Raw genomic sequence first — 12,426 nt, forward strand, 5'->3', positions numbered from 1 at the left:
TATTAAATCGACATAATTTTCTTATTCGAATCATTTTTCCATGTTTATTTTACAACTTGATATATTAGCTACTGGGTGGCACTTTAAAGGCTGTGACTATAGATTTTCTTCATTGCTCCAGGTATTTCTTACTTTCCATGTGTGCGTGTGTGTGTGTGTGTTATGTTATGTGGCCTGTTGAATTAGTCAAGACTTGTTTGCAAGAAACCCAACTCAGGCTAAGCTTAAACCAACAAAAGGGAATGTATTAGCTCATTTATTGGCTCTGTCTCCCCTCTTAGAGGCTACATTTTTACCCTTTAATCATTAATTCATTTCTTGATGAAAGCTTTGAATCTTTTTTTTTTGTCAAAAAAATGACCCTCTTATCATGACATTGCAGAAGTCAAATGTGAAGTGAAGGATGTTGCCTCATGCTACAAGGAATTTATTAGAAAAATTACACCAAATTTTCAATACTTGATTTATTTTATATCTTCTAAATACATACTTGCAATTATTACCCAAATTTTGTTAAGTATGTGATGAAGCAGACTTATTTTTATAATTTTTACTTTTGGAGATAATGGTGTGATCAAACCTCTTGAAGTGAAAAGTGTTACAGTCACATTTAGATCCAGTAGGTGGGATGGAAGGTATTATTGTGGCCATCTTTGGAAAATGCATTCTCTCTCGGTGTGTCCTTAATCCTCTATTAAACTTTTAAATTCCTTTCAGTAAACTTGCTTTAAGACAGAAAAGTTTGTCATGAGCGTAGTAAAATTCCATCCAGAATAGTTAAAATGAGATAATTTTGGTGTTTTAAGGCCCACCCACTCAAGCTCCAGAAAACATTCCAAAATAATCTCTGAGTATATTTGCTGAAGAATTTTGACTACAAATTAAAATACATGTGAAAGATAACCAGATTTTTCTCGGATTAAAAATAAATGAAACCTGCTGGAAAATGAACACCTTTGTCCTTGCAAGGTCACAAAGGAAGCTTGACATTTGCAAATGGGAACCAGAGTTCTTAAGTTGTGGCAGTGTTGCCTTATGTCTAAAATTAGCCAATGTTTATTTAAAAAGTTAATGGAAGATGCATAGAGATTCAAGACTGCATCCTGCTATGGCCGGGAACATAAAATTACAACTGAAGAAAGCAGGAGAAAATTTAGTGGAAAGAACTAAACATCACAAATATATATTCTATATATATTTTTGGCCCATACTGCATTCTGTAAAATATTGTAAAATGATTAAATTGAAACATGACATTGGGAAAAAGAACCACGCTCTTATACTATAATGGAACACACATTCTTGCCTGAAACTAAACACATATGCATATTTCAAATAGCATAGTCAGTAGCTATTACAGCTTATTTGATTTTTTTTCATCAAGAGTCGGATTTATATTCTGTTCAGTTCTGATTTCCCAATCATTCTTTTTGTTTCAAGAGGCGAAGAATAGCGGTGGAGACGTGGGCTGTGGGGTCAGACGTGAAAATTCATATTTGAACAAGAAGCATTCATTGCGTTGGGAAGCCGACGGGCTGTGTTGCATTTTGGAATCTCCAAAGAACAAAAGAAAGACCACTGAATTCGGAGGCAGGAAAGCTAATTTTTCATTTTGAATCCACCACTTTTTTGATGTCTTAATGTCTCTCCAAACCAGTTTCCTTGTTATTAAATTAATAAGGTGGAGAGAGTGATACCATTCTTCTGACCTCCGAAGATGACTATGGGCTCAAATAAGATATTTGAAAGTACTTTTACACCCCCAGAGCACTTTCCCAATGGGGAGTATTGCTGTTGTTTTTAGCAGAAATGGAAATATTACTAATTATAGTGGTAGCGAACAGGAACTCAAACCATGATGAAAATTTTCATGAGGATTATAGATCAAATTTAGCACGTATGCAATGGTATAGAGACAGTGTTGTTCTTTAGCAGCTGATATGAAAATTCCCCTCAGGGAAACTATTATGTGTGCTTGGAAGGAACATCCCGATGATTCTTTCGAGGGAACCCCTAGCTCTGAGTACATTCGGAATGCAGGTAAGTCTGAAGGCAGACAGGGAGTCAAAGATGCTCCTTAATCTCTCAAGGTGGGTCTGTTTGAAGGGGAGGCAGAAGAGGGGCTGAGCTTAAAAGGTGGCTGAGGGAATATCAGAGACCCGGAGACTTCAGAATATGCCAAGTTGCTTGCCCCCACAGGCACGATGGGCTGCAGCCTACAGCCACACAATACAGTCAAAAGGGCAGCGGCTTAGCAATTTTCTTTTTTCCCCACCAGAAATCATTCTCAGTCATCTGCATTTTTTTCTCTTTCCAACCTCCAGGCCATCAAGAAGCTATAGCAGTGTGCTTACACATCCAGACTCAGCAGACAGTCAATGACACCTTATGCAACATGGTCCACCGTCCTCCAGCGATGAGCCAGGCTTGTAACACAGAACCCTGCCCGCCCAGGTATGTGCTGCCTTGTGCTCTGGGACACACTGTGTCTAGATGGGAGCACCTGCTCCTGCAGGCAAGCACAGGAGACTCCCAGGTTCCCCCCGGGGAGGTCAGGTGAACCTGTTTCAGAGCTCTCTCTTCTCTGCTCAAGTTATGCTCTGGCCAGATTCTTGCTTAGAGGCACAGATACTTCCGTGTTGAGCCGGAATCCCCTTTAGCCTGACTTTTGTTTGCGTCTAACGTGAATGAACATAAGGTGGCCTGCTGCTGGCAAAACCATGAGCTCAGCAGGGTTGTTCGCCTTCTCCTCTCTGTCTCTTCAAGGGCGCTTCTTCACCTGATGCCACATCAGAGAGCGCAGGATCTGAGGTAGACTTAGCACTGGCACATAGTAGGTGCTCAATCCATATTTGTTGAATGACTGAGTGATCTCCTGTTTCTTACCTAGAACTCTCACTGATGTGTTACTACCCTTCCCATTGAGTTGCCTTGGATCTCAGGTTGTGGTGTGTAATGTTAGAGGCCCCAAAGAAGAGATGAGGATGACTTCTTATGGGTCTCCTTGATTTGAAAGATTGACCTTAAACGTTAATCTGCTTCCTTTCTTAAGTCCTTATAAGATCCTGGGGAATTTCATCAGAAGGGAGGGTAGGTTTGTTTCCCCATGTTCCACTGTCCCTGAGTGTCACTGGCTACAGAGAATTATAACCAGCATCACTGGCTTCTCACATGAGAGCTTCCAGAATCCAGCCTCCAACCTTTTCCTTCCTCTCTCCTTTACCTTCATTACCTTGACCACTCTTCTGTGATAAGAATCAGTTGCCAAAAAGTGAGAGCCCATTATCAGTCACCTGCCCCCTCTCTCTGCCAGCTTCTCTTTCCTGCTTCTTGGTAATTACGTCGCCCATCTAACGAGGTACCTTTATTCGCTAAAGGAGAGTTCTGCTATGTCTAGGACTCTAAATAATTGAGGAAGGTTATTGTGTCCCTCTTCCGTCCTTACTGGAGTAAGGATAAGTTTATTTTATGTTTATTCCGGAAATACACTGTGCTTCTGGAATCCGCTTGACCGTTCTGATTTTGACTCCATGAAATGTGTTGGCTGTGATGTAGAAACTCCTGCCTTGATGGCATGAGGGTGCTGAGGGTGGGGGTCAAGTCAGTCACACCATCCTAGGAATCCACCCCTCCATATCTTGGAGATGGGCCCTTTCCTTGTGAGTCTTGGTCTCCAACCTGCACAGTCTGGAGAGGAGGCCAGCTTCCTCTGTGGTGAGACCATGCCTGTAGGGAGCCGCAGGGTTCTAGATCCAATATGATATTTCGGACTTCGGTTGTAGGCTAAGGAAATACCAGGAACTCTTGACTTGCGTCAGAGGCCTCTTGACGTCCTTGGCTGAGATGATGCAGTACATGTCTTTACTTTGTTGGGCAAGGCTCAGAAGCAGCGTAGGAAAGTCTGCTTGCTCCTACCTCCCACCCCCATGCCTACCCCCAGGCTTATTGCATTCCAGAGCAATCCACGCTCGAAGACTAGCAGAAGAAATGGTACAGAAAGAGTTTGGGAAGGCTTGAGCCAACTCAGTGTCAGGACGCCCACTTTGTCACGTGTGTCCAGCTCTTTCCAAGATCATCAAAATGTGGGAGTCATGCTGAGTATATATCCGCTTGGAACGTCCCTTTTATCTTTAGAGAGATGGCACTGAAGCTAAGCGTATAAAACTTAGTAATCCAAATTACTTATCTAAGTTTCTCAGTGTTTTCTTATTCTAATATTGGAACCACTGACTCAAGATATTTTTTGGAAAAGCCAGGGTTTTGATTTTCCTTCCCTGCCACATCCCTCCCCTCAGGCTCTGTAGATGGAAACAGATGACTACCTGTCTGAACCGGGAAATACCGGGAGGAGGAAAAAAACCTAGTTTACCATCTCAACATATTTTCCCATGAAATTGGAATCGTGTACTACCTCCCCTTTCTCTACACGAGCCGGCACACTCTTTCTGGAAAGGTGACTATAAAAGAAATGATTTGGAACGTGCACAAACTTGAAATAGTGACTGCAGTTTGGCTAAGCATGAAATTCTCATAGCCACGAACAAAGAAGAGTCAAAAGAAGAAAATACTATGCAAAATTTGGGGATACATTTTAATTCTAATTCAAATCTTATTCCATATCGACATAAAGCTAGTCTTCACCACAGTTCTGTCTTCTATTTCTAGCCCAGACCAATGATAAATGATGATATGGGCAAAAGTTGACCTGATGACAACTAAAACAGAAAATGGAAACAGATGACAGCTGAAAAGTCACTTCAAATGAGAGTGACTTGCATGTCACAGGATTAAGAGGGGCTGAGAACAGTGATGAAACTCAATTTCGTTTTTATAAAAATCACCCTGCCATGATCTTGCTCTGAAAGTGAAGACAACCATAATGTATCACCATATAGTTTTTTCAGGAAAAAAAAATATGAAAATACAAAACAATTCCTTCTCTCTTCATTCTAAGAATTGGTGCACACAGTTGCAATTACAACCTAAATTATGTTGAATATATGATAGCTTGATTTCATGATTTTTAGTTTAATTTTTCAAGACTAAGGCCAAATCAAACATTTTCCCCACCATTTATCATAAAATTTGAGTCTCTTTTTAGAGGGGATTCACATCAAGTGGCTTTTTCTGGTTTTGTTGGACATGGCATTCTCAATAACTTTGACAATTTTCTTCTCAATATTTTGTGAACCTGCCCTATTCATTCCTAATTGCCACTGTTGTAATTCAGATGTGTTTTACCTGAATTATTTCAATAGTTTTTGAATAAGCTCCTGTCTCTAGTGTTTCCTGCTCTGATCCGTGTGCACGTGTATAACTAGGAAAGATCATGTGACCCTCCCACATGAAACCCTTCACTGACTTTCCTTTACCTGTGGATTAAAATCCACATTCCTTACAGTGGCGTGTGAATTAGTCTGCTCAGGCCACCATAACAAAGTACAACAGACTGAGTGGCTTCAACTACAGAAATTTATTGTCTCATAGTTCTAGAGACTAGAAGTCCGTAAACCAGGTATTGGCAGGGTTGGTTGCTTCTGGGGGCCATGAGGGAAAATCTGTCCCCCGCCTCCTTCCTAACTTCTGGTGGCCCCAGGCGTTCCTTGGCTTGTGGATGGTGTTTTCCCTGTGCCTTCATAGGGTCTTCCTTCTGTATGTCTCTTTGTCCAAATTTTCACTTTTCCTAAGGACAGTGCTCATATTGGATTGGGGCCCACTCTCATGACCTCATCCTAGCTTGATCCTCTTCAAAGACTCTATTTCCAAATAAGGTCTATTTACAGGAATGAGGAGTCAAGACTTCGACATCTTTTTGAGGGAAACAGTTCAACCTATAACAGCGTATAAAATCTTTTGTGACTCTGTTTTTGTGTTCTTGAACCATATCTCCTGTCACTTCCACCCTCACCACACACACACACACACACACACACACACACTCACCCTCAGGAGCTTGTTCAGCAGCCACGCTAAATTGTTCACCATGACCCATCTCATGCTCGTTCATGCTTTCTGGGCCTTTGCACATACCACGCCCTCTGCCTGGAGCCCTTCTCTTCTATGAAATAAGCTAATTCTCTCCCATAAGGGTAATTGTTGACTCACTTCTCACTGGTATGATGAAGTCCAGCAGAACATGAACTAGCATCCTGACCTGAGACACTTGATCGAGAGGAACTCTTCAGAATCAAAAGAGAACTGGGAATGAGTGAAGGACCCTGGGGGAGAGCCCCAGTTCTGCCTCTCTCTAGGAATTCCAGACAAGCCCCCTAGCTCTCTCGGCCTTGTTTCTGAATCTGAATAATGATAAAAGACATTAGACTTTATGATCACCAGGGTCCCGTTCAGCTCCAGTCTTTCCTTGTTGCGTAGTGCTTTCAAGTCGTGTGTTTCCCTCACGTCTTCAGCACTGTGCCTAGTCTCTTTTGCACTTATCCTCCTGTCTACTCATAAGTAGTTTGTTTTAGTTCTGAGAACAACAGCCTTTGCTTGCCCTGCCCGGGAGGTCAAGGCGGGGTGGAATTCGGTTTGCGGTTCTGTCCTTTGCTCAGCAAATCAGAGCGAGATTTCTCAACAAGTCTAGAAATTGTGTCTTAAGCCTGCTATAGGGAACATGCTGGTTTAATTATGCGCCAGCCCGTGTGCAGTGTCGCCTCCCCTCATCACTGTGCCCTGTGCACATCATCTCCTTCAGCAGTGTCTTGCCCACAGAGCTTCCGAGCTAGGAATAATAGAGCACACGATACGTCTTGGCCACTTTGCAAAATTAAGAGTCTGTTTTTATGTGCAGGGAAATACTATTCCTCATTTCAAAGTTGCAAATTTAATAATCTTTTTGAAGGTTGAGAGTTATATTGGAAAAAAACCAGCAGAGACAAAGGTTGGTGCCAAAATAAAGGTAAGTTTACAAAAATGTTTTAGGTTCGAGAAACCAGTGTTGTAGGAATAACAGGAACAGGGTGTTGCATAATACTTTCCATACAAATATTTACTGACTCCAAGGGCAATAGCAGTAAAATATCACCCCAGGGTGAAACTTACCACTGAGATTGGGCTGGGCAGTCAATGGATCTTTATTTACCCAAAGGCAAATGTATTTGATGTATTAGCCTGGGCTCTCCAAGGTGGGGTGTCCTATGTTTATTTGCTCTTATGAGCTTACTCCCCCGGTCTATCCTATAACTGCTGAGTGTCTGCTATTTGTGGAGTTTGCTTTTTCCAGGAGAGCACCAGGAGCCTGTAGAAACAGGCAGTGTTACATAATGGTCCCGCTCGCCTGAGGAGAGCCTTCTTCTCTGACAGGATTCAGCGCTGCTAGGGAGGGACCAGGAAAGCCAGAGAGAGTGATGTGTTTTTGGACCAACTTGTTACCCGATTCTCGAATTTTAAAAAAATCTGTATTTAGTCCGTTGTCTATTAATAAGAAATTTTTCTCCATTTCTTGAATAATAATGGTTCCATTTCCAGTCCCTTGTGACTCTAAGTGATTCTTCTAGCTGTATACTTTTTGAAAGATTGTTATCCTGAAGTCACTCCAAATAAGTTACATATTTAAGCTTAATTGTTTTAATAGTGAAACAAAAGCCTGCTAATTATTTGGCCATGTAGTCTGGGCGTCATCAAAATGTGACCCATATATCTACTGGCAGTGATTTCCCTCGCCTCTAAAGCTACTTGAAATTTACATACAATCAAGTATAGTCTAACTAATTAATAGGCTTCCAATTAAGGTGCTGTTTTAATTTCACATTATTCTCCCAATACAGACCAATGATAGGTACAGATAAAAGAGAGAAAACAACATAGCCAGGGCCAAATCATGAAAGCAGCTGCCTGGACTGGGAAAGGAACGGAAGGGTGAAAGGTGGGAGGACCTGAGGTTCTTCTGGGCTGGCGACCCCAAAGCAGTTGGGGTAAATGAGAGCTCAGTTCCTACGGATAGTGGGGACTGAACATCTTCCTTTTGATTCATGAGCGAGGACCCAGGTTCTCTGCTGCTTTGTGAGAGGAAGCAGAAAAAGAGCTGATCACAACCTGAAGCCATTGTTCCATGAGCCTGCTCACCTAGCGGGGTGGGGGACAGACACGAATGGAGCCTGTGACCAGACACGATCCTCAATGACCTGTTAGCTCAGTGATTAGATCTTCAGTGTCCTTACGGTGCTTCTGTGCTGTGTTCTCCATATAAGACCTGGTTCTAGCCTGGAGACCCTGGAGGGCCAGGTGGAGGCAAATGAAACTGGAGACGGAGAAAGGATAAAGGGAGGTGGGGAAAGAGAAACTCTGTTCACGTTGAGCCTGAAAATGAAACTCCAAAGCACATGAAGAAATCTAATCCTAGTGAAGTGAGCCAGCAGATTCCCCAGTTGAAAGATGAATTCACTCCAGTTGAAAATAAAACACAAAGACAATCCGAGAAAGACTTTAACCGAAGTGTTATTAGGATCTTCGGAGTTATAAATTAGAAAATAATGTCCACATAAACAACTAGAAATTATGAAACAGAAATAGGCAGAAATGTAGTAAGAACAAGTGAATATTAAAAAGGACAAATTAGAAAATCCAGAAATGAAAGAAGTCGATGAAATAAAAGAATAAACAATAGACAACTGAAGAAAGAATTGCTGACTTGAAGATATGCTGAGAAAGTCGAATGAATCAAAGCCCAGAAAGTTGAGGATGTGGGGAAAAGAGAAGAAAGCTAAGAAATATGGAGATAATGGCAAAGAAACGAGATATTAAATAAACTGTTTACTAAAACTTAAGAAAAAATATCCACTCCTAGTATCAAAAGAAATAAGTGAAAATAAATCCCCACTTAGATATATAATGCTGAAGCTGCAGAAAACTAAAGATGACAAGAAAATCTTAAAAGCTATAAGACATGAAAGACAAATTAACCACCAAGAACTTACTAACAACTGGAGTTTGCATAAAACAAAGGAATAATATCTCCAGAGTACTGAGGGAAAATCATGATAACCCTAGAGCTAAATTTGCTGAACTATTATTTCCATGAAGGTAGACATCTATTTTTAGCCTTGTGATGGACTAGATATCCTGAATGCCCTTCTGCTAAAATCTTCTAAAATACTGGGTAAAGTATGTAAAAATAACTTGAAATGTAGAACTGGTAAGAAAATAACAGGAAGTCCTCAGAAGCCGAAAACAAGGGGAAGCATGACGCTAGAATGGTAACCCAGTAATAAAGTTAGTGCCTCCATGGGGACAGTTGCCGGTCTCAGTAATCTAGACCTTGTGGCTTAAACAGTTTTTGCCCGGCAACAGACAAGCTGTTGGAGTTGCAGAAAATAAGGAGTAGAATGGAGATACCCATATAAAGCCGGGGTCTAACTCAGTGAAAAAGCAAATTAGAAAAAATATATCCACCTGAAAAAGAGAGCTTGCAAGGAAAATGGTCTGTCTTAGCTTTGCCTCTGAGTGGAAGGAATCAAGAAAGGCTCCCTTGCCTTATGCAAAGTGAAAGAAGCTAGACACAGAAAGACAAGTGCTGTGTGACCTCACTTACGTGTAGAATCGAAAATAGTCCAACTCACAGAAGCAGAGAGTAGAATGATGGTTGCCAGGCGCTGGGGGGAAGGGGAAATGGGGAGGTGATGGTCAAAGGGTATAAAGTTACACTTACGCAAGATAAGTAAGTAATGGCGTTCCAATATAGAGCATAGTGTCTGTAGCTAACAATTCTGTATTATATACTTAAAATTTGGTAAGAGGGTAATCTCATGTCAAGCGTTCTTACCACACACAAAGTAATGATGATGATGATGATGATGATAATAATAAAGGGAATGGAAGGAGAATTTGGGAGGTGATAGATTTGTCTATGGCCCTGATGCTGGTAATGGTTTCACAGGTGTACACTTATCTCCAAACGCATCGAGTTGTATACATTAGATATGTACAGCTTTTTACATGTCACTGTTACCTCAATAAAGCAGTTTTTTTAAAACCTCCACTGAGAATTTCAAAGTGACAAGCAGCCCTTTATATAGGAGTAGGGTTTATATCCACGCTGACCGTGTGCTCTGAAAAGTTAATTCACGGTGGTCTCGACAGAGTAATGCAAATCCTGTGTGGAGGAATGGATCTCCTACCCAGAACTTAAAATTCCCACAAAGACCTAGTGGGCATGAGCTCATAATGAAAAGACTCATGAAGAAACAATGGATGAGAATCAGTAGGGAATCAGATCCACAGAGCATCAGATATTGGAATTATCAGATAGAAAATATAAAATAAGCTTATTTAAAATATTTAAACTTATAAAACAGAAAATGAAAACCTAAAGTAGAAACAACAAACCATCAAAAATACTTGGAAGACTTTCTTTTAAAAAACAAATGTGAAGGTGAACCATGTGAAATTTCCAATTTTGTCCATCAAAAATGTTTTCTCTGAGCCAAGTCAAGGAGGAAGTCTGGCAGTCTCGCCTGACGATGTGCAGACCTTCAGTGAATGTCTGTCATCAGTACAGTCACCCACTTCTAGCTACTCCTCACGTCCTTCAGTGAACTCCCCATCTTCTGCTGTGGCATGGGCGAATACCTCGCCTGCGTGCCCAGGACAGGCAAAAAGAGTTCAGATTTATATAAAGACTGCCAACCAATCTATTTAGCTTCAACTGTACCTTACTTCCAGAAGTATCTTGTGTCTGATCCTTTCATGGCTGATTACTTCTGGACCTTCCCAACTACCAGCTTAGTTTTCGGATTTCTCCAAGCTGCTGAGTTAATCACCACTTTTCCAACTTCTCTTCAGCTTACAAAATATTTCAGCTTCCTCTCTCACTGTCTCCTTGTCTTTGTGGATATATGCATTTGTTTAATCCCATTTTATCCCTTTACTGTCTTTTTAGTAGGTATTTTTTTTGGTGTGAGTGGAAGGGAACAGAACTAAGCACGTGTGATCAATCTGCTAATTCCTGGATCACTATTAGCCCCTAAGAATAAAAAACCCAACACACACATACTTATGTTAAAGTCTTTTTCATACTCTGTGAGCATAAAGAGAGTATAATATATGTAAACCTCTTAAAACCAAGTGTGGGAAATAGTAAGTGCTATACGAGCGTTGCTATTGTTACTTCTATTTCTTTTGGGGAGAATTCTCTTATCTGTTGAGTGTGTTTGCTATCTTTCATGTCATCAACTTTTTTTTTTCTCTCCTTGGACCTTTTTGTTTGCAAGCTCATATTGAATGGGAGTTACGTGTTCCTACCTGGAGTTTTTATGGTTATCTGAATGAGTTCCTCTTCCCAAGCTCCATGGATCAGAACCAGGTCTCATATTGCTTCCTTTGCACTTGTCTTTCTGTGTCTAGCTTCTTTCACTTAGCATAAGGTAGGGGAGACTTTCTTGATTCCTTCCACTCAGAGGCAAAGCCAAGACAGATCATTTTCCTTGCAAGTTCATTCCAGGAGAAAGATTGCAGAACCCCTCCCAAAATAATGTGATAGCTTGATTCAATAACCGGGCTCCAGGTGATCTCCATTCTTTCACGTCATCGCAGGCAGCCTGTCAACACCAGCCATACACACAGGCTACAGCTGAATCTCTTTTCTAGCCTTCAGTTACGGGTCAGGCTGTTTCACTCTACTCCTTTGTTTCTAGAAGTGAGCTGAGTTCCAGTCACCCATCTCCTGTGATATTAATTGTTTAAATTCCATGTACAAATTGGAGTCTCAGCTGTCCTTGCAGGTTTGCAATCCTGGCATCCAGTAAGCCTGGAGAAGTTCAGTCCACTTTACCACTGTGTTTCCATTTGATTTCTGGTCTACCGAGATGTTTATTTTGTATGAGAGGATGTCTTCACTCTTATGCCTCTTTTTAACAGTTGTTGCCATTTTTTGGGACAGGGGAACTCAATCAGCTATCTCGTTCTGTTCTCCTGCTCCCCCACCTCCACCCCACCACTTGATTTTTTTGGATGCACTTATTCAGATTAAGAAAATTTTTTCATGAATATCTGTTGAAATGTATCAAATCTTTGTCTGCCTCCATTGAAATGATCACATGATTTTTCTCCTATATTTTGTTAATGTCATAAACACTGGTTGATTTTCTGAGATTGAACCAACTTTACCTTTCTAGAATAAACCCAACTTGGTCATGATGTAACGTTCTTTTTATATGTATCACAGATTGCTAATATTTTGTTTAGAATTTTTACATCTGTGTTTATGAGAGAAGTCGGCCTAAATGAGTTGGGAAGTCTTCCCCCTTCTTATATTTTCTGAAGAGTCTGTGTAAGGTTGGACTTACTTAGGCCTTAAATCTTTAGTAGAGTTTTGCCAAAGGCACTGACACTAGAGTTTATTATTTTTTTAATATTTTAAATTACAAAATCTAATTTAATAGAACTTCACTACCACACCACCATGCTGGCCCCTAGATGTCTCTCCTTTTT

The 12,426-nt window shown here is 40.8% G+C and overlaps 1 protein-coding gene across 1 annotated transcript in view; it reads left to right on the top strand.

Annotated features, from left to right (window-relative positions):
- The window catches only part of ADAMTSL3 (ADAMTS like 3), a 312,372-nt gene that overhangs the window by 220,550 nt on the left and 79,396 nt on the right, over window positions 1-12,426 (top strand). The window contains exon 17 of the mRNA XM_046655289.1: window positions 2,325-2,454. Coding sequence (XP_046511245.1) covers window positions 2,325-2,454 — 130 coding nt within the window. The remainder of the gene's footprint in view (window positions 1-2,324; window positions 2,455-12,426) is intronic.

Source organism: Equus quagga, chromosome 2 (assembly GCF_021613505.1).
Source record: "Equus quagga isolate Etosha38 chromosome 2, UCLA_HA_Equagga_1.0, whole genome shotgun sequence".
NCBI lineage: Eukaryota > Metazoa > Chordata > Mammalia > Perissodactyla > Equidae > Equus > Equus quagga.